Source organism: Panthera leo, chromosome A3 (genome assembly GCF_018350215.1).
Source record: "Panthera leo isolate Ple1 chromosome A3, P.leo_Ple1_pat1.1, whole genome shotgun sequence".
Lineage (NCBI taxonomy): Eukaryota > Metazoa > Chordata > Mammalia > Carnivora > Felidae > Panthera > Panthera leo.
Genome location: NC_056681.1, coordinates 22691347 through 22715418, shown reverse-complemented (window position 1 = coordinate 22715418; position 24072 = coordinate 22691347). Strand labels below are relative to the sequence as shown.

The 24072-nt window shown below is 48.2% G+C and overlaps 1 protein-coding gene across 1 annotated transcript; it reads right to left on the bottom strand.

The window, feature by feature from the left end:
• Window positions 1–6: 6 nt before the first annotated feature.
• SLA2 (Src like adaptor 2) lies at window positions 7–23655 on the bottom strand. The gene is made up of 8 exons (XM_042931045.1): window positions 23223–23655; window positions 20065–20198; window positions 15686–15785; window positions 15239–15325; window positions 13071–13174; window positions 2454–2603; window positions 1458–1590; window positions 7–1055 (listed from the first exon to the last, which is right to left on the bottom strand). Exons 2-8 carry the CDS (start codon window positions 20153–20155, stop codon window positions 890–892), a joined length of 831 nt encoding a protein of 276 aa, XP_042786979.1. The 5' UTR covers window positions 20156–20198; window positions 23223–23655; the 3' UTR covers window positions 7–889.
• Between the last annotated feature and the right edge of the window lie 417 nt (window positions 23656–24072).

Sequence of the window (24072 nt, the reverse complement as noted above, 5' to 3'; positions counted from 1 at the left end):
TCTGTTGATGATACCTGTTAAAGCCTTTCCCACCTAATCTCTTGCCTCCAAACCCTGCCCTCCATCCCCATTCCCCTTCCTCTTCTCCCTGCTCCTATAGCAGCTCCAGCCAGGCCTCTTTTCCTTAATGGGCAGCAGGGAAGTGAGGGGCTAGAGTTGGTGTAGGCTGTGGCCTTAGCTTTGTGGAGAGAGGCTTACCGACTTCTGATACCCCTGTCCTGCACTGAGAGACATGACTGACCTCACTACAGTGTGCTAGGCCCAGAAGGTGCCATTTTGCATTTGGCCACAAGATGGCAAGGCCATTGTAGCCAGGAAAGCTTAGGCAGGTTCAAATGATAAGCCACAAAACGAAAGAACTCAGAGCTAGGACTATCTGGAGAAGAGGCTTGATGGGGCTGTTTGACAACTTGGACTGTCAGAGGTCCTCTTTGTTCTGGGGGCCAGATAGGGGCTGGACATCCTGGATTCTGTTGCTGGGTAAGCTATCCATCCCTTCTGCTTTCCTGTCCCTTCTAGGCTATAATCCTACCTTCTGAGGTATGGTATTCTGACACATGTAAATTCTCTTTAAATGATTTTTTTTTTCTTGATGCTAGTGGTGGTTTCTACCTCGTGGGTGGGGCTATGGAGGTATAGAAGGGGACTCAACAGGCAGGGGTGGAAGATGGTACTGGAAATCCCAAACTCGGGTACTGACTGGGTCAAACCCCAGAGGTTTAGTCTCTTCGGAGCCCTGTCCCTATTCTCAGCTGGTCTATATTTGAACTAGAGGTTACAGGTGGGTTCATGGCACTGGGAGAAGGTTAAGTGACTTCTTAGGGCTGAGAGAGGATATAGGTGGGACCCTGGATTGCCTTGAATGCTCCGGCTGAGCTGAACTGGGAGTCTAGGTGCCGCAGCCTTGGATTCCCTTTTGGTCTCTGCTTTGGTCCCTGGCATCATCCAAGGAGCTGTCATCAGTCAGGCTGATGTAGGAGCTGAGGGCGTCCCGGAGTCCCTCACTGAGGAGGGAGGCCTCCCCTGTGCCAGGTGCTTCAGAGAACAGGAGGGAACTGTGGAGAGGGGAAGAGAGTTGGGTCAAGGAGCCTTGTCTTCCCTTGCTCCCCACACAGTTCAAGTTTTCACCACCTGAAAACTCACAGTGGCTCCCTGTCACTTAAAGCCCCAGCTTGACTCCTCCACTCAGGACTGGTGCTTTCTGTTGTACACCATCTTGTCTGACCTTCCATCCTGGCCATCTCTGATGTCTGGTCATGCCCTATATCCACTCCTTCTTTCTCCTTCCTGCCAGTCCCCCTACAGTCCTGGTGAGCCTGGCCTGGTCTCTACGAGGTTAGTAACTCACTGGTTCCCAGGTGTCCCTGAAGGTGACCAGTTCATTTGGGGTTGTGAGTTTCCAGGGGTGGGTCCTTCTGTCTCCTTTGTTCTGCCTTCATGCTGTGAGGTCCCCTTACCTGTCCAGCTCTTTCCAATTGAGTGGTGTCCTCTGCACAATCACAGGTGGGGGTATAGGCTTGCCAGGGAGTGAGCCAGCCCTCCGCAGGGCACAGGGCTCCTTGAGTAGGCAGCAGATGTCATCCGCCAACTCTGAGAAAGAGACGTAGACCCTTGATATGGCTGACTCCAGCCCTAGTTTCCTCCCTAACAACCCCCACCCTGACCACTTTCCTCATTTGGCAGGTAGGGGAATAATCAAAAAAGAATGGCAGGAGGCGGGTGGGGGGCTGGCTGGCTCAGTAGGTAGAGAGCACGTGACTTTTGATCTCAGGGTCATGAGTTAAAGCCTCATGTTGGGGCACACGTTACATTTTAAAGTGACAGGCGTAAGCCTCAAGCTGTTGATCTGGGGGCTGAGATGCAATCAGAGGTCATTCTGGGCTAGGTTTTAGAAGACTAGTTGGGTAGGTTGATGGACCTCTTAGAGTGCCAGTTTCTGGTTAGGAAAGTACTTTGGGAAAAAAGCTAGAGAATGCTTAATCTCTACTTGTCCTGTCAGTATCTACTGCATGGACCCACCCTCTAGGAAACCCGTGATCAGTTTTCCCAGGAGTGGTCTTTCTGCCCCTTTGACACTGCCCTAGTGGCTGTATCCTCCAGTCCCTGTAACAGGACAGGCACCAGGAAATGCTAAGAATCAACTGAATTGCACAACAGCAACAGCTTGGGGCCTAGTTCCTGTGGAGAGAACTGTGCTCAACATTGGGGTCTTGGACTCAGAACCATAGTGGTAGGTGAGGTATTGGTGCATGTTGACATGGGAGGTCCACATGCCTCTGTCAGGGCATGGGATGAAGATAGAGCCCTCAGCCTAAGTTCTTGGCACAGGAACTGGCATGAAGATGGGAAGGCCCCTCTTTTGCCTGTCTGCATATTCTCCAGCAAGTAAAGTGTGCAAAGGTACAACTGTCTACCCCACGTGCCAGTCTAATGGAAAAAGGGAAAGGCCGTACCAGAGTAATGGTCCACCAAGGCCTGGAGTGAGGGGAAGGTGAGGCGTGGTGAGATGTACAGCCAGCCATTATCAAGGCGCTGAATCCTGTAGTGTCTGATCCGGTCCCAGGATGCAGGGCGGCTGAGGCGGACTGACAGGGAATAAAAGCCTGAGGAGGAAAAAGGGTTCGAGGCAGGACTGAGGCCCTGCTGGGACCCAGCCCAGCCCAAATTGGGACAAGGAAGAGATGAGAAAGGCTACCAGGTCCAGACAGAGGGAAGTTGGCAGGGGAGGGACAAAGACTTGCTCTCTTGGCCATAAATGACCACACATTCTTACTCGATAGGGCTCTTGTGAGGATAAAGTGAGACCATTCACACAGCGCTCAGGACAGAGCCTGGCACAGTTTACGTGAACATTAAGTATTGGCTGTTATTATAAAGACTTGGGTGGGCAAAAATGTTAGAATGTGAAAAAATGTCTGTAGATGTCAGATTTAGAGGTCAGTAAGGACGTGCAGAAGGAAGAACTCTTACCCTGCCGGTGGAAAGATAATTTAATACAAGCCATTTTGGAAACAATCGACATTAACTAGTTGAACATGCTCCTCACAACCAGCCATTTCATCCTAGCATGTTACCTTAGAAATACATGAACAAATGGGACCCCTGGGTGGCTCAGCCAGTTAAGCGTCTGACTTCAGCTCAGGTCATCTCACGGTTTATGAGGTCAAGCCCCTCATCAGGCTCTCTGCTGCTGTCAGTGCAGAGCTGGCCTCAGATCCTCTATCTCCCTCTCTCTGTCCCTCCCCCACATGCTCACACTCTCCCTCTCAAAAATAAATAAGTACTTAAAAATTAATAAAAAAGAAATACATGAACAAGAATATTCATAGCAGCATTGTTTGGAAAAGTCCCCAAACTTCAAACAGCCTATATGCATACAGCAGAATGGTAATAATATACAGCAGTAAAAGTTAATAACCACTACACATGTTAAGCATAGAAAAATACTAAAAATGAGCAGAAACATACATTCACAAGTCACAGAAGCATACATTCAGCATGATTCTACTTAAAGTTCAGGGGCGCCTGGGTGGCTCAGTCAGTTGAGAGTCCAACTTCGGCTCAGGTCATGATCTCACGGTTCGTGGGTTCAAACCCCACGTTGGGCTCTGTGCTGACAGCTCAGAGCCTGGAGCCTGTTTCAGATTCTGTGTCTCCCTCTCTCTCTGCCCCAACCCACTTGCATTCTGTCTCTGTCTCGTTCAAAAATAAATAAACACTTTAAAAATTTTAAAAATAAATAAATAAAAATAAAATAAAATCTTTAGGGGCACCCGTGTGGCTCAGCAATTAAGTGTCTCCCTCTTGATTTCGGCTCAGGTCATGGTCTAAGACTGAGCCCCGCTTGGGACTCTCCGTTGAGCATGGAGACTCCTTGGGATTCTCTCTCCCTCTCCCTCTGCCCCTCTCACTCTCTCTCAAAATAAATAAACATTAAAAAAATAATAATAAGAGGGGTACCTGAGTGGTTCAGTTGGTTAAGCATCTAACTCTTGATGTCGGCTCAGGTCATGCTCTCATGGTCTGTGAGTTCGAGCCCCACATCAGGCTCTGTGCTGACAGCATGGAGCCTGCTTAGGATATTCTCTCTCTCCCCCTCCCTCTCTGCCCCTCCCTCACTCATGTGCATGCTCTCTCTTGCTTGCTCTCTCACTCTCGCTCTCTCTCAAAATAAATGAACATTAAAAAAAAGAATGAAGAGGGGCCACCACTAAGGATCCTACAAAAATACATTAAAAGAAAAATAAGGGCATACTATGAACAACTTCATGCCAGTAAAAATTGTACAAATTGGATGAAATGGACAAATTCCTTAAAAGGCACAAATCACCAAAACTGATACAATAGTTTCCTATTGTTGCTATAACAAATTACCTCAAATTCACTGGCTTAAAACAACACAAATCTATTATTTTATAGTCCTGGAGGTTATAAATCTGAAATGTGTTTCCCTGAACTAAATCAAGGTGTCAGCAGGCCTGTGTTTCTCCTACAACTCTAGAGGATAATCCATTTTTTGCTTTTCTAGTTTCTAGAAGCCACCTGCATCCCTTAGCTCAGGACGCTTTCTCCATCTTTAAAGCCAGCAGTATCACATTCATCTCCAATCTGTTTCAAACTCTGATGCTTCTGCCTCTCTCTTATAAAGACCTTTGTGGGTGCTTGGGTGGCTCAGTCAGTTGAACGTCCAACTTTGGCTCAGGTCATGATCTCTCAGTTCGTAGGTTTGAGCCCCCCATCAGGCTCTGTGCTGACAGCTCAGAGCCTGGAGCCTGCTTCGGATTCTGTGTTTCCCTTGCCCTCTGCCCATCCCCCACTCATACTCTGTCTCTCTCTCTCTCAAAAATAAACATTAAAAAAAATTTAAAGACCCTTGTGATTTCATTGGGCTCATCTGAATAACCTACGACAATCTTCCTATATCAAAATATTCAATTTAATCACATCTACAAACTCCCTTTTACAGTGTAAGGTGATATATTCACAAATTCCAGAGATTAGGACCTAGAAAACTCTGAGGGGCTATTATTCTGCCTACCATAGAAGACAACTTTCAAACTGACAGAGTATCTGCAAAAATCTATAGGTATACTTAATAAGAAAGACTGAATTTTTCCTTCTAAGATTGGGAACAAAGCAAGAGTGTACTCACCACTTCATTATCGTACTAGAGGTCCTAGCCAGTGCAATAAGGCAAGAAAAAGAGATAAAAGGTATACAGATAGGAAAACAAGTAAACTGTACTTATAGATAATATGATCATGTATGTAGTGAATCCTAAGGAATCTACAAAAAAGCAACTAGTGGGGTGATAGTAGAGTTGGTAGAGTATGAGACTCTTGATCTCGGGGTTGTGAGTTTGAGCCCCATGTTGGGTATAGAGATTACTTAAAAATAAAATCTTAAAACACAAAAATGCTACTACAACTATTAAGTGAATTTAGCAAGGCTATAGGATACAAAATCCATATACATCAAGAAGTGTGAGGCCCCTGGGTGGCTCAGTCAGTTAAGCATCTGACTCTTGTTTTTGGCTCGGGTCATGACCTCACAGTTCATGAGTTCAAGCCCCTGGTCAGGCTCCACACTGTCAGCATGGAGTCTGGGATTTTCTCTCTCTCTCTCCCTCTCTCTCTGCTCCTCCCCCACACGTTCTCTCTCTCTCTCAAGATAAATAAGTAAGCTTTAAAAAAAAGTGTGGAGTAAGTTCTCTGCTTCCTTTTCCTTATTCTCTGCCTGACTCTGAGGGCCCCTTGACTGTTGTACCTTTAAGAAGAGTCTCTTCTTGTGTGTCTGGGTGGTTCAGTTGTTAAGCATCTTACTTTGGCTCAGGTCATGATCTCACCATTCATGAGTTCAAGTCCCACATCCAGTGAGCTCAAGCCCTGCTTGGGGTGAGCTTGAACTCCGCTTCAGGTGAGCTCGAGCCCTGCTTTAGGTGAACATAAGCCCTGCTTTAGGTAAAACACAAGCCTCACTTCTGGTGTGCCCTGCTTCGTAATCTTTCTCTTTCTCTCTCTCTCTCTCTCCCTCCCTCCCTCCTTCTCTGCCCCTTGCTCACTTGTGCCCTTTCTTTCTTTTTTTCTCTCAAAAAAAGGAGGAGGGGAAGGAGGAGGAGGAGGAGGAGGAGGAGGAGGGAGAGGAGAAGAAGAAGAGGAGGAGGAGAGAGAGGAGAAGAAGAGGAGGAGGAGGAGGAGGAGGAGGAGGGAGAGGAGAAGAAGAAGAGGAGGAGGAAGAGAAGAAGAGGAGGAGGAGGAGAGAGAGGAGAAGAAGAGGAGGAGGAGGAGGAGGGAGAGGAGAAGAAGAAGAGGAGGAGGAGGAGGAAGAGGAGAAGAAGAGGAGGATGAGGAGAAGAAGAAGGAAGGAGGAGGAGAGGGAGGAGGAGGAGGGGGAGAGGGGAGGAGGGGGAGAAGGAGGGGGAGGAGGAGGGGGGAGAAGAAGAAGAAGAAGAAGAAGGAGAAGAAGGAGAAGGAGAAGGAGAAGAAGGAGGAGAAGGAGAAGAAGGAGGAGAAGGAGAAGAAGGAGGAGAAGAAGGAGGAGGAGAAGGAGGAGGAGAAGGAGGAGGAGAAGGAGGAGGAGAAGGAGAAGGAGGAGGAGAAGGAGGAGGAGAAGGAGAAGGAGGAGGAGAAGGAGAAGGAGGAGGAGAAGGAGGAGGAGAAGGAGAAGGAGGAGGAGAAGTAAGAGGAGAAGGAGAAGAAGGAGAAGGAGAAGAAAAAGAAGAGTTGTTGTCTTTTCTTGGGGTGCCTGGCTGGCTCAGTCAGTACAGCATATGACTCTTGATCCTAGGGTTGTGAGTTTTGGCCCCACATTGGGTATAGAGATTACTTAAAAATAAAATCTTTAAAAAAAAGTATCTTCTGGAGCTGAGCTGTGACTCTAAAATGGCTTGTGGTTGGGAAAGGGCTAAATATTGGAGAATAAGCTCTCAAGGCCAATCAACCCAGCTGAACTAAGTGACCAAGTTCCTATATGCTCTGCAAGATTCTCCAGCCACTCCATGCTGGTCACTGTTGCCATAGTTACTAAAAGCAGTAAGGGTAGGTATACTGAGTATCTAGCTGATAGGCTCAGGGATAATAAGCTCTGTCAATCCCATGTGGGGTTGATAACCCACTGTGGACACAGGTCACCTACCAGTGCCATCTGTGACTGGCCTATGTGCTGGTATCCCGCTGTTCCTTCTCACTACATACCCCAGCCAGTCCCAAATACCTACTGCTCTTTCCCAGTTCCAGGACATATCCACTTTAACTCAGATTCCCTGGGCTCACAACACAGCCACATGCTATAACACCCCTGTTGTCCCATGCTCACTAGCTGTGTCTCTAAGCACATAGTTTGACCTCTCAGATCTGTTTCTTCATCTGTAAAGGGAAATAATGATTCTCCCAGTCTCACAGATCACCTCAAGGATTTGAGTGGTGAAGCACGTAAAGCATTTAGCAGTGTCTGACATGTAGCAAGCACCCAATAACCTGTATCAGGCCTCTGGTCCTTTGCACCCACTGTTCCTTTTATATTGAACACTCTTCCACCTGGGTAACCACCAGCTTTCTTTTACAACTCAGTTTTGTTCAGACAACTTCCCTCCAGAACACCTTCCCTGCCTGGGAGAAGCCCCAGCTCAAAGCTTGACCAGGCACCAGTGCTTTTGTGTCCTGCTCTGCCATCGCCTGTCCCTCAACCCTCCCTCACCCCAAAACACATATAACCAATCACGAACCTCCTGAAGGATGGTTCTGATTTATCCTTCCTCTATCTTCCAATCTCAGAAAAACAGCAGCACTGTGCCATCTGTTACTGAGCTCTAACCCTGGAGTCAACCTCACTGCTTCCATTCTCACATCTCACATACAGCCTGACAGAAAACCCTACTGCCTACGTTCAGAACATAATCCAGAATCCAACCACTTCTCACCCTGGAGGAACCTGCAACAACTTCCCATGTGGCTTCCCACTTTCACCTCATCACCCCGCCCCCAAATCCTCTCAGCAGCAGTGGAGGGATCAGGTTATGTCACTCCCCTACTGAGAACCAAAGTCCTCACCGTGAAACACCCTGCATGACCTGACTCCCAGTGACCTTGGATCTGCTTCCGGGTACACCTGCCCTTCCTGAGGATGCATCTACCACAAGGACTTTGCATACTTGCACATGTCCCATGACCCTGTTCCTCTTATGCTGCTTTATTGTTTCTATGTGGTACTTACCATGATCGGACACTTTATTATTTATTTGTTCACTGCCCATTTTGCCAACTGGATTGTAGGTAGGGATTCTGCTTTTTATACTGTTTCATCCCTGCTGCTTAGAATAGTTGGCACAGAGTCACCATACAATATCCATTTGTTGAATGATTGAATGAATCTCTGCGATAAATGGCGGGCAGAGCCATGATTACAAGCAGTCTGGAGGAGGGTTTGCCACTATTTGCGCGCCTACCACTATTTATGAGCACACATGGTATTCGGGGAAAGTCTACCCCAGCTCTCCATCCTCTCCTCTCCCCTCAATTTCCATTCATACACTCATTCACTTATTCAGTATACATTCTTTGAGCACTTACTGTATGCCGGCACTGCACTGGGCCCAGACATAGGTAATTAGATCTTTATACTCTAGGAAAGAAGTGCTGTTCTGCTAGCACATGTCACAGTTGGAATTTTCCTTTATGGCCCTCATTTCAAATATTTAGTTCTTGTGCTCTTAGACCACATACGTTTTTTTTTGTTTGTTTGTTTAAGAAATAAGTTTATGGGGCACCTAGGTGGCTCAGTCAGTTAAGCATCCGACTCTTGGTTTCAGCTCAGGTCATGATCTCATGGTTTCATGAGTTTGAGCCCCACATTGGATTCCATGCTGACAGGGTGGAGCCTGCTTAGGATTGTCTGTCTTCTCCTCTCTCTGCCCCTTCCCTACTCATGCTGTCTCTGTCTCTCTTAAAATAAATAAATAAACCTAAAAAATAATAATAAGTTTACAGTAACTACAGAAGTGGTCGGGGTGGGATGGTGCCTGAGTGGCTCAGTCAGTTAAGTGTCCAACTCTTGATTTCAGCTCAGGTCTTGATCTCAGGGTCATGAGTTCAAGCCCCGAATTGGGCTCCATGTCCAGCATGGGGCCTACTTTAAAAAAACAACAACAACTGGGTACAGGGGTTGAAGGGAGATCCACTGGGAAAAAGGCAAGAGAGGTACAATGTCCTGGATTCCGGAAAGCTCTAGCTTCATTAGCCAATGTCACATCTTGGCCTGCAGGGACCTCTGGGGTCAGGGACCATGTTTTCCCTGGTGTTCTGATTATGATACCAGGAGGTGGGGTGAGGTCCATAGTGGTATGAGGGATCAGACAGGAAGCTGTGGCGGGGAGGCGGACCTAGCAGGACCTCCTGAACTTCATCTGCTGAGGCCTCTGAGAGGCTAATAGCCTTGGGGATGCTGCACCTTGGACTTTCCACTGTCTGCAGCCTGAGGATAGGAACCATGATCTAGCAGTCCTGACTCAGAGGAGATGCTCAACAAGTGCTTCCCAGCTGACAGAATAGACAGAAGTGAGCCCCTCAGTGGCAGGAAGCATGTCTTGATCCTCAACCTCCCTCACAGTTCCCATCACAGAACAGACACACAGTAGGACAGCAGGAAGGTGAGGGGGTAGGGGGAAGATGCTGTTGGGGCTGACCCTGGTGCTGACCTCTGGAGCAGTCCTGTGACCTCCACAGAGTCATCAGTGCCCCTTCACATACCAAGGTTTGGGGCCTGACTTGGGCCCTGCCATGATTTCCCCCAGGTTTAGAACATAGATGTGCCAGAGGGACTCTGGGGAAGATGGAGAGGTCTCACCCTCCTCTGTCCAGACTCTGAGTAGTGTTCTTGGGAGCTCACAGGCCCTAGGCCTCCCTCCTTGTTCCACACACAAACTCAAATTCCCTTCCCAGAGGTATGTTTGGACGTTGACACAAAGAACAATCCTGATAACATTCACTCAATCAATAGTTAATTACTATTATATATGACAATATGCATTATGTAAATGTAAAAAACATCGTCCCTTACTACTTAATTCTGGTTTCCCTAGATTAGAACTGGGTTTTCAAACTTAAAAGAACATAAGAACCATTCAGAGAACTTGTGAAGGAAGAAGATTTCTGACCTCTGAGCCCTGTAAATAGAGTCAGAAGGGGCCCAAGAGTCTGTATTGTCAAGAAATTTCCCTGACAATTCCTGTACACTCATGTCTGAGAACCAATGTTCTGTGATGATACTCAGGCCTCATAGAGCTGCAGTGCCAAACTTTTTTTTTTTTTTTACTACAAACCATAGTATGAAATTTTACACTGTGACCCAGGACACACTTAAAATTACTTAAAACAAAACTAGGATGAAACAATATTTCTCCCAACCCCAGTGATACACCTTGAAGTTTTCTGCTTATATTTCACTTCAAACACTCACTGGTCCAGATCCACTAAATGAAAGGGTCTCAACCCTGGCTGCATATCAGAATCACCTGGCAGGACTTTTACATCTTCTAGGGCATAGGCCACACCCCTGACCCATTAAATCAGAAACCCTGGGGGTTGGGTGCAAGGCATCAGTAATTTATAAAGCAGATGATTCCAACTTGCAGCCAAGGTCTAGATCAGCATTTGGTTTTTTTTTTTTTTTTTTCTTTAAGATTTTTTTTGGCCTGTGGGGGGCGGGGGGTGCTCCTGGGTGGTAGGAGCAGTTTAGCCTCTGACTCTTGACTTTGGCTCAGGGCATGATTTTATGGTTCATGGTTTCAAGCCCCACATAGGTCCTCGTTGTCTGTGCCAGGCCTGCTTGGGATTCTCTCTCTCCCCCTTTTTCTCTGCCCCTTCCCTTAACTCGAGTGGGCACACACTCACACACTCTCTCTCTTTCTCTCTCAATGCCCACCATAGGGCTCAAACTCATGACCCTGAGAGATCAAGAGTCACATGCTCTACCGACTGAGCCAACCAGGTGCCCCTAAATCAATGGTTCTTAAAGTGTGGTCCCCAGAGCAGCAGCAACAGCATTACCTGCAAACTTGTTGGAAAGGCAAATTATCAGGTTCTGCCCTAGACCCACCAAACAAAAATCTGGGTGTTTGGCCAGTTCTTTGTTTTAAGTCCTCTAGGTGATTCTGATGGCCACTCAGATTTCAGACCCACTGCTCTAAAACCACTGAATTAAACTAATTTCTTGGCCCACAAAAGGGTTTCAATCTGCAGCTTGACAAACACTGCCCTAAAGGAAGCCTCAGATGACAGATTAGAAATTAGTACTGGGGAAACCATTGCCTTTTCTGCAGAACTGACAAAGCTCTTCCTTTTTTGATAATGAGAGCTGTATTCTGATCTACCTCCTTTTGGGATTGGCTATGGGAAAGCTCAGAGTCAAATCTAACCTTCATCTCAGTAATCATGTGGATGTTTATGGATCTTGAAAGATCGTTATGGATCCTTATCTGCTTTCTCCTTTATTTCCCAGCCAATTCCTCCTGCATATTTGCTTTCTTAGGAAAGGGGCAGTAAGTTCTGGTCACCATGTGGTTGTGGCTAAACCTGGCCAGAGAAGGGGTGGGGATGGGGCAGCTGAACATGGAACACTTCCTGTGGCTTCTCGAGATCACCGGGGCCTGGTTTGCAGCACCCTTGTCCCAGTTAGCCCCACTGCTGTGGTTTCCTGTTTGCAGCTGCTGCACTCAGGCCAGCCCCAGTCTCAGCCAGCCTTTGGGTGTGAGGGTGGGTTGCTGATGCTGCCTGGAAAGTATCAGAGGGGCTGGGGAGAAGTCAATCTAACGAGCTTCTGAAGGAAGGAGAAGGGAGGCAAAGATGTGCTGAAGGGGGCCTCAGGAAGGAGACTGGGAGCAAAGGACCCTGACAACCCATCATGGTTGGTTCAAATTAGGGCAAGCACAGGAGGCCTGTCCTCGCTCCCAAGTATCTCCTCCCTAGGCTTCCACTGCACTTGCAGTTTTGCCATTATTGTGACACATGGACCTTTCTTGGGAGTCTGAAGTGAGACGGACCTCAGCTGAGTTTGAATCCCAGCTTCACACTTAGTCATGTCTCTCCAGGCAGATCATTTCTCCTCTCTAAGCCTCACTTTCCTCATCTATAAAATGGGGACAGTGGAAATACAATCCCCCACAGGGTAGTTTGAAGGCACAAAGAGGTCTAACATAAACGTCAGCACAGCCACTCTTTCAACATCCCTCTCTGCCCTCACTGTAAGGGTCTCAGGACAGCACCTCAGAGGGAGGCAGGGCATCAGAGACAGACTCTATCAACTTTGTGTATTGTTTGCAAAGGTCCTGAACCTGAAATGGGAGAAGTCCCATATGAATGTGCAATGTGACATGTCCCTACCCCTCTTTGGGCCTCTGTTTCCTCATCTTCCCCATCTATACGGCAGAAAGAAGAAGATCAAGAGCTGACTTCTTTTTATTTTTTTTAATGTTTATTTATTGTTGAGAGAGACAGACAGAAGGTGAGCAGGGACAGGGGAGGGACAGAGAGAGAGGGAGACATAGAACTCGAAGTGGGCTCCAGGTTCTGCACTACCAGCACAGAACCTGATGTGGGGCTCAAACTCACAAGCTGTGAGATCATGACCTGAGCCGAAGTCGGACACTTAACTGACTGAGCCACCCAGGAGCCCCAAGAGCTGACTTCCAATGAGTTTTCTAGTTCTGATTGATGGTGAGCCAAAGTACAGAGACCTTGTCAACTTGACAACTTTTTGCCAAGAGATCAGAATTGTGTTGTGTTTTGGGGAGGAAGGAATCATTGCTGGTCAGGGCAGGGAAATCATGTGACTGTACTCTATTACAAGACCCAGTTGCCAAAGTGTAGGTTGAGCCCGGATCCCCACTGTGGACCATTCACACCCACTTTTATAAATGGGCTCTTGTGGCAGCAACCTGGTGTCAGTCAGCCAGACTGCCCAACTCCAAAGCCAGGTACCATATAGCCCTTCACATCCAGCCTTCTACTTCTATCCCCAAGTCACCTCACACTTGACTCTCAGCATTCAAAGGACAAGCCAGGACTGAGCTTACCCACCTCTCCTGGTTTGGCTCTCCCGGATGAGGAAGGCCCCTCCGGGGTTTCCAGGCAGCAACAGCAGTTCCTCAGCTTTCTCCCGGCTCAGGCCCTCATACAGCCACCTGGGGGAGGGACAGAGAAAAGTCACCCTGGAGTGGGGATGGGCCAAGACTCTACTCCACCCCTCCTCCATCTCTGGACCTCAGAGTTCCAACTGTACATGGTCTCCAAGGGCTCCCCAGCTTTGCCTTAGTCCTGGCTCCAGACGCCTCAGAGGATAACCTCATGGGGTCAGGCCCAGGTTTTTCTACCTGGAGACCTCATTTCCACGTTGTTGGGGCTAGGGGCAGGTGAGGTGATCACAGACTCTCTCCTATCACTGCCCAGCTCCTCCAGTACCCCTATGCTAGCCACTCACCTTTCCAAGCCTTTACCTTTCTAATAATTGCCTGTTTTATTTTGTTGTGTTTTTTTTATTTCTTTTTTAACGTTTATTTATTTTTGAGACAGAGAGAGACAGAGCATGAACGGGGGAGGGTCAGAGAGAGAGAGGGAGACACAGAATCTGAAACAGGCTCCAGGCTCTGAGCTGTCAGCACAGAGCCCGACGTGGGGCTCGAACTCACGGACGTTGAGATCACGACCTGAGCTGAAGTCGGACACTTAACCGACTGAGCCACCCAGGCACCCCTTGTTTTTAATTTTAGTAAGTATTTTATTTGAATGTTTTAAAGTTTAACTTTGTATTCAAAAAGGCATGTGAGTGAACATGTATTCATTATCAGTGAAATCTAACTCCCACTGGAGCTTTATTGTGGGTAGAAATGCTGGAACTAGAATGTTCAAGACATTCTAAAATCTTGGGAAAAATCATGCAGCCTATCAATCATCATATGTGCCTCCCAAAGCACAGATCTTCATAACCTATTCCTCGGTGCCTCTTTCACTGCTGGATTGTTGATTACTCTGGTCCTCTGTTTTCCTTTCTCCTTTCACTTAATCCTTCACCTATATGTTCATGAAGGACTTAACCACAGTGGAAAGTTTGGTGGTCTTGCAGGAATTTTTTTTGGTTTACTAGTCCATCAGCCTTCTAATGTCCCCAGAGCCATGCCCTATGGTCCCTGGGAAAACCTACAGAAGCCAACTCAATGGAAATGGCTGCCTCCCTGTCATCGTGTGAAATTCCACAGTCAAAGCCAAAGTCAGAGTTGAGTCAATTCCAAGTAAATAAATCAGAGAAGCCATGACTTGCTTGGTGCCAGCAACAAACTTAGCCTAGTTTTATAGTAAATAAAACAAGCCATTCATGTGACTTACAAACACTGGAAAGTAGATGGAAAGGCAAGGGAAGGGGACTCTGGGAGGTGGTCAGTGTTTCCTTGGCTGAAACTTCAGTACCACACTGGAGATGCAAAATCTCTTGCCAGCAGGGCCAGGCTAATAGGAAAAACGTGGGCAAGACGGGTTTCACCTGGATGCCGACAACCTCTGTGTGAGTTTATTCTACAAGATGTCCACAGGTCTCAGGATCCCTGCACTACTCTCATCAGAGCCAGATATCCCCATGAGCCTCAGAAAAGGAAGGCCATCCAGTGCCAGAGCTGTACTTTCTCTCAGAAGAGTGGCTGTCACACACAGTGTACTTGTGTGACTCCATGTTATGCAGGTAGATCCCACCAAAAGTCAGTTCACTTCCTTTCTCTCTCACGACACAGAATTTGCTCTGGAGTCAGTTTCTTTTGTCACTCACTCTGGGAGAGCAGTGGCCCACACTTTGTAAGAGACCCTACATCCCCCATGTCCTGCCTTCCCTCGAGGTACCACTTAGAAAGACAGGCTTGTTAAGTTGTGGGGCACCACCCCTCCATTTTCTTGCCTCAGGACATTTAGGACACATATTCAAGGCTACTCCCTTTCGGCATTCACCTTCACTGAACTCCTGGCCACCCTCCAAAGCCCAGAAGACATCTCTATGGGGCCTTTCTGAGCCCCCTCCTCCGGGCTCCCAAGTCTCACAGGCTGACCTGAGAGGGCTAGCTGTTCACTCTTCTTGAGGGCAGGGCCCAGGCCTGATTCTCCCCTCTCCCCAGTTTTGCTCAGCATAGGACTGGCCATAAAGGATATGCTTGTGGGAAGAGAAAGCAAGAAGTTCCCTTAAGTCGGGGCCTGGGGTGTGAACTCACCCATGGGAGATTTTGGCCACGTGGATGCTGGGGATGTTATATTCTGTGCCTGAAACTTCTGACACCACCGTCGACCAGTCTCCATCTCTGGAGAGAGAAAGGAGAGGGGAACTGCTCATTTAGGATTCATGAGGACCCACCAGGCTGGCTCCTGTGGCTGGCCACCTATCCCACCTGTGATTCCCAGGTTTCCTTGTACCACCCAGTGCTGGTACCTCCAGGGCAATAGATGGCAGGATTCAGGGCCCCCTGCAAGGCCCTGCCCACCTACTGTTTCTTCCTGCAGGTGTGTCAAGCTTCCTGAAATCATTAGGGCCATATGTGAGCTCAGCACCAAAGGCCATGCTATTTTCTTCTGGAGGGAAGGGCCCCTTTTCCCAATAGTGTATCTTCAGGTGTCAGGGAGAGAAAGCAGAGCACCCCATCCTTCACCGCAGGAGGACTTACTCAGAGATGATGGTCAACGGCTCCCCCAGTCTCAGCGACAGCTCTGTGTGCTCGCCTACCGGGAAACTGCTCAGGGCCACAGCTGTGGCCCTGTTTCTCTCTGCATAGAGGGACAGAGATGGTCACCTTTTCGGCTAGTCCTCCCTCCACATGTGAAGTCTAGTGGAGTCCGGGCTTCCACAATCAACTCCCTCATGGGCACCCTGGGGATCATGCCTGCTGGGATTCCAAGAGGGTCACCCTGGAATCTGAAGCTTTTTCAGTGGGCCTCTGCAGAGCCCTAGGAGTGCCCAGACATCTTTTGGAGTCACTTCAGGGAATAGGTTAGTGTGTCAAGAGGAGTGGGGCCCCTGGCTATAATCCTCTTTTATATGGAGATCTTCAAGAAGATTTTTATAAAAGGATTCCCCTGCTCAGCAAACTTAAAAACTACAGCTCTAATCAGGTTATCAGCACAGATCTCTGAGCTCAGTTTCTACAAGTTCTAATGACATGGGCACTGGATGGACTAACTTTGAGGGGTGAAGTCCAGGGTGAGCATAGGAGGAGGAGGGCTCCTGGAGGAGCCAATGAAATCACAGATGTGGACAGGCTTTGTAACTCCACAATGCCATGCATGTGGGGAGCATGGCTCTCCCATGGTCTTTGTCCAAAATGACAGGTGTAGGTCTGTGCTGCCGAGAAAACTTGGGGTCCCAGGGGCCCACTATACCAGGCCTGGCCCAGAGTAAACACTCAGCAAGTGTATGTGGCCCAGTCAAGCATCCTGGCCACATGCCTGCCATCCCTTACTGAGTGGCTGCTGAGTGTCAGGATCTGACTGGGTGCTGCACGCATCACCTCAGCCCTCACAAGCCCCGGGGTAGTCCTCTCTGGTCAGCCCCACTGCTCAGCAAGACAACTGAGATGAGGTAGGGTACTGTGCCAGGAGTAGCTTCTATGGCATTCCCTGTCCCTCTTCCCATGGGGCACTGTTGGGTTGGGTGACCATTGTGGCTTACTCATGGGTCCAAGTTGGGGGGACTTGGCTGGACAGCTGTAGCACCTAACCAAGAAAGTCCAGACCCTCTGGGACACTGACATTCAGAGAGGAAGCCATGGAGCCAGAGGATGCTAAGCCTCCCCTTACCCCTGCCCCATCACACCAGGACTGGTCCCAAAGACCAGTGGTCATGAGGCCCAATGTTGAGGTTGGATGGTAGGTGGCAAGCAGCTCCCTCAGCACAGGATGTTCATCCTTCGTCCACCTCAGGGATCAGCCTGCCCATTCTAACTAGACCTCCTGATATCTGTCTGGGCCTTCTCATCCTGAAAACCCTGCCCTCCACAGGCTGCTGAGAGCCACTTCACCCACAACCAGTGTCCCTCCCTCTCCTTCCTCCTTATCCCAGTTCATCAGGGGTCTCTGAAACAAAGGGAAAAGAGAGACAGACTTGTTAGCACATCAGTGCATCAATCTAAGAAAAGCAATCAAGGTCAGCAAGAAAAGTTTATCTGTCTCATAGATGCTCCTGAAGGATCCAAGGCCTCAGCAGGCTCTATGAAGCCTTCTAGACAGACGCCCCAGGAGATGGGGAAGGGAGAGCAGATGAACAGACAAGGACCCAGGGGATGGGTGGGGCAGACCCAGATTTGGACACTGTGTGATATAAGGGCCTATGCTCCAGGTGGACATGGGAAGAATGACACGGCATTCCCAGAAAGGGACCTGGTTCCTACATGTCCTCCCAGACACATGTGCCGATCCACATGGTGACCACAGAATGGAGCTCCTCAGAGCTGTCTATATAGCACAGGGCCTGGCCATCACATGGTGCAGGGAAATGCCTGATGCCTGAAAATGCCTGATGCCCAGATAAACAATGCAAGCAAGTCTTGTGGAGGGCATCCTTCAACAAGGGTGGCCTGGAAGGACCCCTTTGCCTCCTGGAAGCCCTGGAATTGCACCCCTACTTGTTACTGAGCTGCGTATGCTTGCTGTCCCACTCACTGACCATCCTCCTGGACAACTCGCCTTCATCCTTCACTCCCTGGATAAAATGTCCCTTCTTGGTGAAGTCTTTGTGATGAGTCCCTCAGCACACACTTTCAATAAGAACCCCTTAAAACACACTGTCACCAAAATATAACAACTGCAACTGACTATTGGTTTAGCTCCTGTCTCTGGGACTTGACTGTCTCTGAAGGCAGGGGCTGTGCCTATCTTGTCCATTCTATGTCCCTTGGCCCTGGCACAAGGCCTGGCATGTGGTAGAGCCTTGGTAGATTCTGAACAGATGCAAGACTGATGGACAAATGACTCATGGAAGGGGCTGCCCCAAATCTGTCCTCTTGCTGGGACCAGGGGTTGACCTACCAAGATAGAGGCCCACCCTTCCCCCTGGAGACCCTGTCAGAGAGAGGAACACAGTTCCCCTCAGGTCTCACAGGCAGGGAGAACCCCCAGAGCACCTGCCGGAGGTCAGCCCCCTCAGCAGCCTGGCCATGACTCAGAGCAGCACTGGGGCCGTGGCCTGTGGCTAGATTCAGAGGAAATGAGGGGGAGGTCTGTGTGGTTTCCAGGTCTCTTCCTGCTCAGTCTGGTGGGCCCCAGGCTCTTTGTGCAGACTGAGTGGCTACAAAGAGGCAGCTGCCTCCCCAACAGAACTACAGAGCCCAGGGCATTAATGCCTATGGGAGGCTGGCATTAGGAAGATGAGGATATCAGGGGCAGGGCTGAGGAGGGGAAAGAGGCCTCAGCTATTACAGGGGAATTTTCAGATTGGGGATAGCTTCTGCCCAGACATCCAGGTATTTGGCTCCGTAGTCTCCTAGTTCTGTTTAAGTGTGTGCCCATGTCAGTCCTCCTAAAAGTGCTGCTTGGTTTAGAGTAATTTGTTATCTGTGATGGTTAATTTTATGTGTCAATGTGGCTGGCCCACAGTACCCTGATATTTGGTCAAACACCAGTCTAGAAGTCTAGATGTTGCTGTGAAGATAACAATTTGTTTGTTTGTTTGTTTTGTTTGTTTGTTTAGAGAGAGCAAGAGAATGTTTCTGAGTCGGGGAGAGAGGCAGAGTGAGACAGAGAGAATCTTAAGCAGGTTCCATGCTCAGTACAGAGCCTGGAGTCCAATGTAGAGCTCAATCCCATGACTCTGGGATCATGACCTGAGCCAAAATCAAGAGTCAGATGCTTAACCAAATGATCCACCCAGGTGCCCTGAGATAACAATTTAAATCAGTGGACTTTGAATAAAGTAGATTACTCTCCATAATGTGGGTGGTCCTCATCCAGTCAGTTGAAGATCTTAAAACAAAAAGACTGAGGTTCTTAAAGCAAGAGGTTTTTCTGCCCCAGACTTGACTGCAATCTTAACTCTTCCCTGGGCCTCTAGCCTGTCAGTCTATCTGGGAGAATTCAGACTTGCCAGCCCCCACAATTGCATGAACCAATTTCTTAAAATAAATTCTGTGTCCACACACACACACACCCACATACACAAACCCTATTGGTTCTGTTTCTCTGGAGAACCCTGATGAATACACCATCAAAACCCCAAATCAGGATGTGATTCGAGAAACTATTTGTGGGTTGTTTGGGGGAACAAGAAACAAACTGGGGCTATAGTTTTGATACCAAAATATTAGAATTTCTAGGATATTTTGATTGTCCTAAAAATGGGCATTTTCAGTCAGGACTATCTTAAAAATCATAGTTGTAGGTTCAGCGTATGCATTATATGTCCCAGTTTCTTCCGATTATCATGTCTTTAATTTTGTTCCAAATATTGTACAGGCTAAGAGGAGACACTTTGCAGCAATAATGTCCAATAGAACTTTCTGTGATGATGGAAGTGTTATAAAACTGTGGTGTCCAATAGGTAAACACTAGCTACATATGGCAACTGAGCACTTGAAATGTGGCTGATGTGACTGAGGAGCCACATATTCAATTTCATTTTAATTAATCTTACTTTGAATTTAAATAGCTGCAAATGGCTAGGGGCTATTATACCGGAAAGTACAGCTTTGGAGAGCTACAGAAGTGGAGCTGGTCTTAGATTTGGTCTTGGAATTAGCAGCTCAATTTCCTAATAAACTGGTTGAGGAGTAGGGAAGCCTTGGGAGACACCTAGGGGACTAATACGCCCTCTTGGTTAGCACCTGTTACTCACATTTTCTAGTTTATCTAGTTGTTTAATGTTCTGACTGCTGAAATGTAAGCCTCCCCAGAGCAGGGACACTGCCTGTACGGTTCACAAAGAAGGGCCTGGTATACAGCGGGCACTCACTGACACCTGAAGCCATGCTGGAGTGGCTGGTCAGGAAAGCCCACAGAGGCAGTGGTGTCTGGGGCTGTGCAACCTTACCGTGTGTGGGAAGGGCCCACAGCCTACCTGCTTGCGTGGGCACAGGGCCTGGGCCTTGGACAGAGGGGCTTGAGCTTGGGCTTGGCTGGGTTTTCCCTCTGCTGGGCTGTCCTCCCATCGTTCCTCAGCAGACCACTCAGAAGCACAGGGTCAAGGGAAATCTGAAAGAGATACTGTGATGGACACAGAGGCCCCGGATACCCAGACACCCTTTCCCTTCCCAGTTCAGCCCTGCTGGCAAAAGGGAATGATGCCCCTCCCAGCAGGACCAGACTCCAGCCCCTCCACCAGACTCAGGAGGCTCTCTGCAACTAGACCATTTTCTCTGGCAGGCCTACCTTTTCTACACTGCAGCCATACTCTACTCTTTTTTTTTCTGGGCTTTTGCCTATGTGGCCCACTGGTTGGAATGTCCTTTTCCCTCTTGGGGCCTGTCTGGATCCCACCCTTCCCTGGCAAGATTTCCCTGAATCCCCCAGCCCTCAGCAATTATTCCTATGACAGGCCTACTCTGAACTATTTCCTGATGTGGGATCACATTCTGCCACTGGGTGGCAGGGCACAATGACAGGACCCATGGCTAGGGTTAGAGGTGGGCAAGGGTGGGGATCCAAGGAGGCTTGGGAACTCATGTCACAACAAGCTACGGTGACACTGAGCAGTTATTAGTGCTCAGTGTCACTGTTTTGCACAGGGCAAAGTAAGATGACTAGGAGACTGCATGCCATAGCAATGACTTATAAGGCTTTGGAGGGATTGGCTGTTGAGCCACTTCCCTGCTTTTTGCCTCCATCTGAAAAATGGGGATAACAATACCCAACATCCGGGTCCAAGAGATAAGGCATGAGAAAAGCTTGGCCTGGGCCCACGTTTCGTTTATTGTGTCCTGAATGTCACTTCACCAGAGGTCACTCTCTGTCGACTCCCTGTTGTGCTCCTCCTCAAGTTGTTGTTTATTGTTGTTTTAAGATTTTATTTTTTAAGTAATCTCCACACCCAATGTGGGGCTCAAACTTACAATCCCAAGATCAAGAGTTGCATGCTCCACTGACTGAGGCAGCCAGGTGCCCCCTTCCCAAGTTTTAATTATTCATTTATTAGAGTGTTTACTTGTTTAATTTGCCATTATTCTATGGCTCAATGAGTACAAAGATCTCTTTTTGCCTATTTCCTCAACATTTCATGAGACATTTGGCCCATAAAAGGCACTCAACACACATTAGCTAAATGGACCAAAGTGATTATTAGCTCTTTGGACAAGTGTCTTATCCTTAGAATAATTTTTTTTAATGTTTATTTTTGAGAGAGAGAGAGAGAGAGAGAGAGAGACAGTGCACAAGTGGAGGAGGGGCAGAGAGAGAGAAGAGACACAGAATCCTAAGCAGGCTCCAGGCTGTTAGCACAGAGCCCAACGCAAGGCTCAAACTCATGAACCGTGAGATCATGACCTGAGCCAAAGTCGGACACTTAACCGATTGAGTCACCCAGGCGTCCCTAGAATCATTTTAATTCCCAGGTTTCTAGGGTAATGCTAATTTTTTCAAAAACTTTATTAAAGTAATTCAGGGAGGTAGTTTCATTCTTTCAGATGGTTCCATCCTTTTCAGTAGAGACAAGGAATAATTATACCAGTTTGGTTCTCTGGAGGAGATCACAGAATGGCACAGTGACATAGCACTGGCCTTGCCTTTGAACCCTTCACCATGCCTGGTTAAGTATGGGTTTCTGTCATCATCATGGAGAGTTCAGTACTCATGAGGATGGAGCTTTTTAATAGAAAATAGGCCCATCTTCAGGAAATGGCTTCCAGCACCTACTTCCTGCTCAGACTTTGGGATCCTGAAGCTTTGAATATTCATGGGTTTGAACATTCTTGTTGCTCACCAGCCTTTCCTTTCCCCTTGGGTATCAGATACAAGCTCTATGCTTAACTGTGCAGACCCAAGTCCAGAAAAATCTCAGAGAGAAATCTTTCCTGGGTAGCATGAGTGATTAATTCAGACCAACCAGGTTCCATTTGTGACCTTGGGCAAAGCACATAACCTCTGTCTCATCTTTGAATCAGGGATAGTACCAACTATAGTACCAACTAGGTTGTGGGGAGAAGTCGGGGAGCCTGGTATAGAGTGCTCAGTAAAGGTTAGTTTCCTTTTCCCTCCTTCAACAAGACAAAGTCACCATAGTCACCAACTTTACTAAACCCAGAGACTTCTTTCTGCAGCAAGTGGAGCTGGCGGATGGACCCAAGAGAGGTAGGAGAGCCACAGTGAGGCTGGAAGCTCCCCAGACCTCTGCAAGCTCCCTTCACCTGGCCTGGTCAGGGCCAGGGCACTTCCTCCGGGCAAATGAAGACCACGGGGTGTGCAGGCCTAGGAGGAGGAGATGTTGGCCAAAACTTTAGAGAGAATCTAATTATTAATTGCACAAGTCTTTGAAAAATTAACTATGTGCGAGGCACTTTCTAGGGGGCCCAGGCCAGTGGGTGGAAGGAAAACAGTAAAGGCTGCTGAGATCAGCACACTGCCTACAGTTGTTTTTTGATCTTCTCACTTGATCATTTGAGAGGTCGGCAGCTTTGAAACCCATTCACGTACAGTGATCAGGGTGATCAGGGCTCAGAGAGAACAACCTCATGTTCACTCTCATGTAGCTGGTTAGTGCAGAGCCTGGGTCTATAATCCACATCTTTGTTTTTGTGCTTCTGGAGATAATTTCTCAGCGGCAGAGGTTAAGAGTGATGAATTTGATTAAGCTAAAGGGAGACCTCTCTCTCTCTCAGCTGAGAAGTATCACCCTTTTGAGAGGAATTGTAGACTTTATAGCCTTCAAAGATTATAATCCAGACTCCTCTCATTCACTGACATTGAAAGGCTGTAGCCAGAGGGGGGCCCAAAATCATACAGCAAATTGGTGACTGAGATGGGACCAGAAGAGACATGAAGACAAGCTGGAGGAAATAATGTAATGCTTTGGGGGCAGGGGAGGCCAAAGGCCTGGGTTCCTTTGGGGACCCTCAAAACCACCCCCTTACATCCTCAACAGAACCACTTCTTTTCCTGGAACTCCTTCCCCCACTGTAAAGCTCACTCCCAGCCTCTGGGGGGACCATCCTTCCTCATAGTCCTGAGACCATACTTACATACTTACAAACATACCAAGCTTACGTACCAAGCAAACATACTTACTGGTTTCCAGTCATCAAAGCTTGGGGCCAGGGCTCAGCTTAGATGCATGCTTTGGCTGGAGAGGATAGGGCTTTGGAGGGTCCTTCTGGACATCTTCCAAAGTCCTTAGTCCTAGGGCACCCAGAATCCTCTCAGCTTGGGAGTGTCTTCAGAGAGACGCTCTTGGTATCGTTGTGGGTAGCTCTGCATCTGCAGTGCTCAGCAATTTGTACACCTGGGATGAGAAAGGAGACTCATGCTCCTTAGAGACCCCCAACTGGGCAGCCCTCCCAAGCACAGCTAGGCCAGGGAAGAAGGCTCGAGGCTCTTTGAGCTCTATCATAGGGTCTTTGGGGCTCCCAGCTCACATCTGCAGGCTCTGTGGTTCTCACAACCACCCATTTCCTCTGACGGCATCACAGACCATCAAGGAGCCACCTTCCCCAAGTTTCTGTTTCTAAAGGAGAAGCAGCTGCCTTGTCATCCTAGAGGGAGAGGTTTTTCTCTGGCTTTGTGGCTTGGTCTTGCCTGAGGAACATGGAATGAGGTAAGTGAGGAGTTTCCCATGCTTACCTGACCATTATAATCACCTGAGTCTCTCGCTGGTATCAGATTCCTGGGATCCCCCATCTTCTGTGTCCAAGTCACCAGAGGAAAGCCAAGGAATCTGAATTTTATACACTCCCAAGAGATTCCCTTGACTGGCTTTGGGGGAAACACTGCCTTGGAGTGATGTGTCCTAATCTTTAATGTGTATAGGTATTCCTTGGGGATCTTGTTAAATATTTATTTTTGAGAGGGAGGGAGGGAGAGGGACAGAGAGGGAGGGAGAGAAGGAGAGAGAGGGAGCAGATACACTACTGGGGGAGGG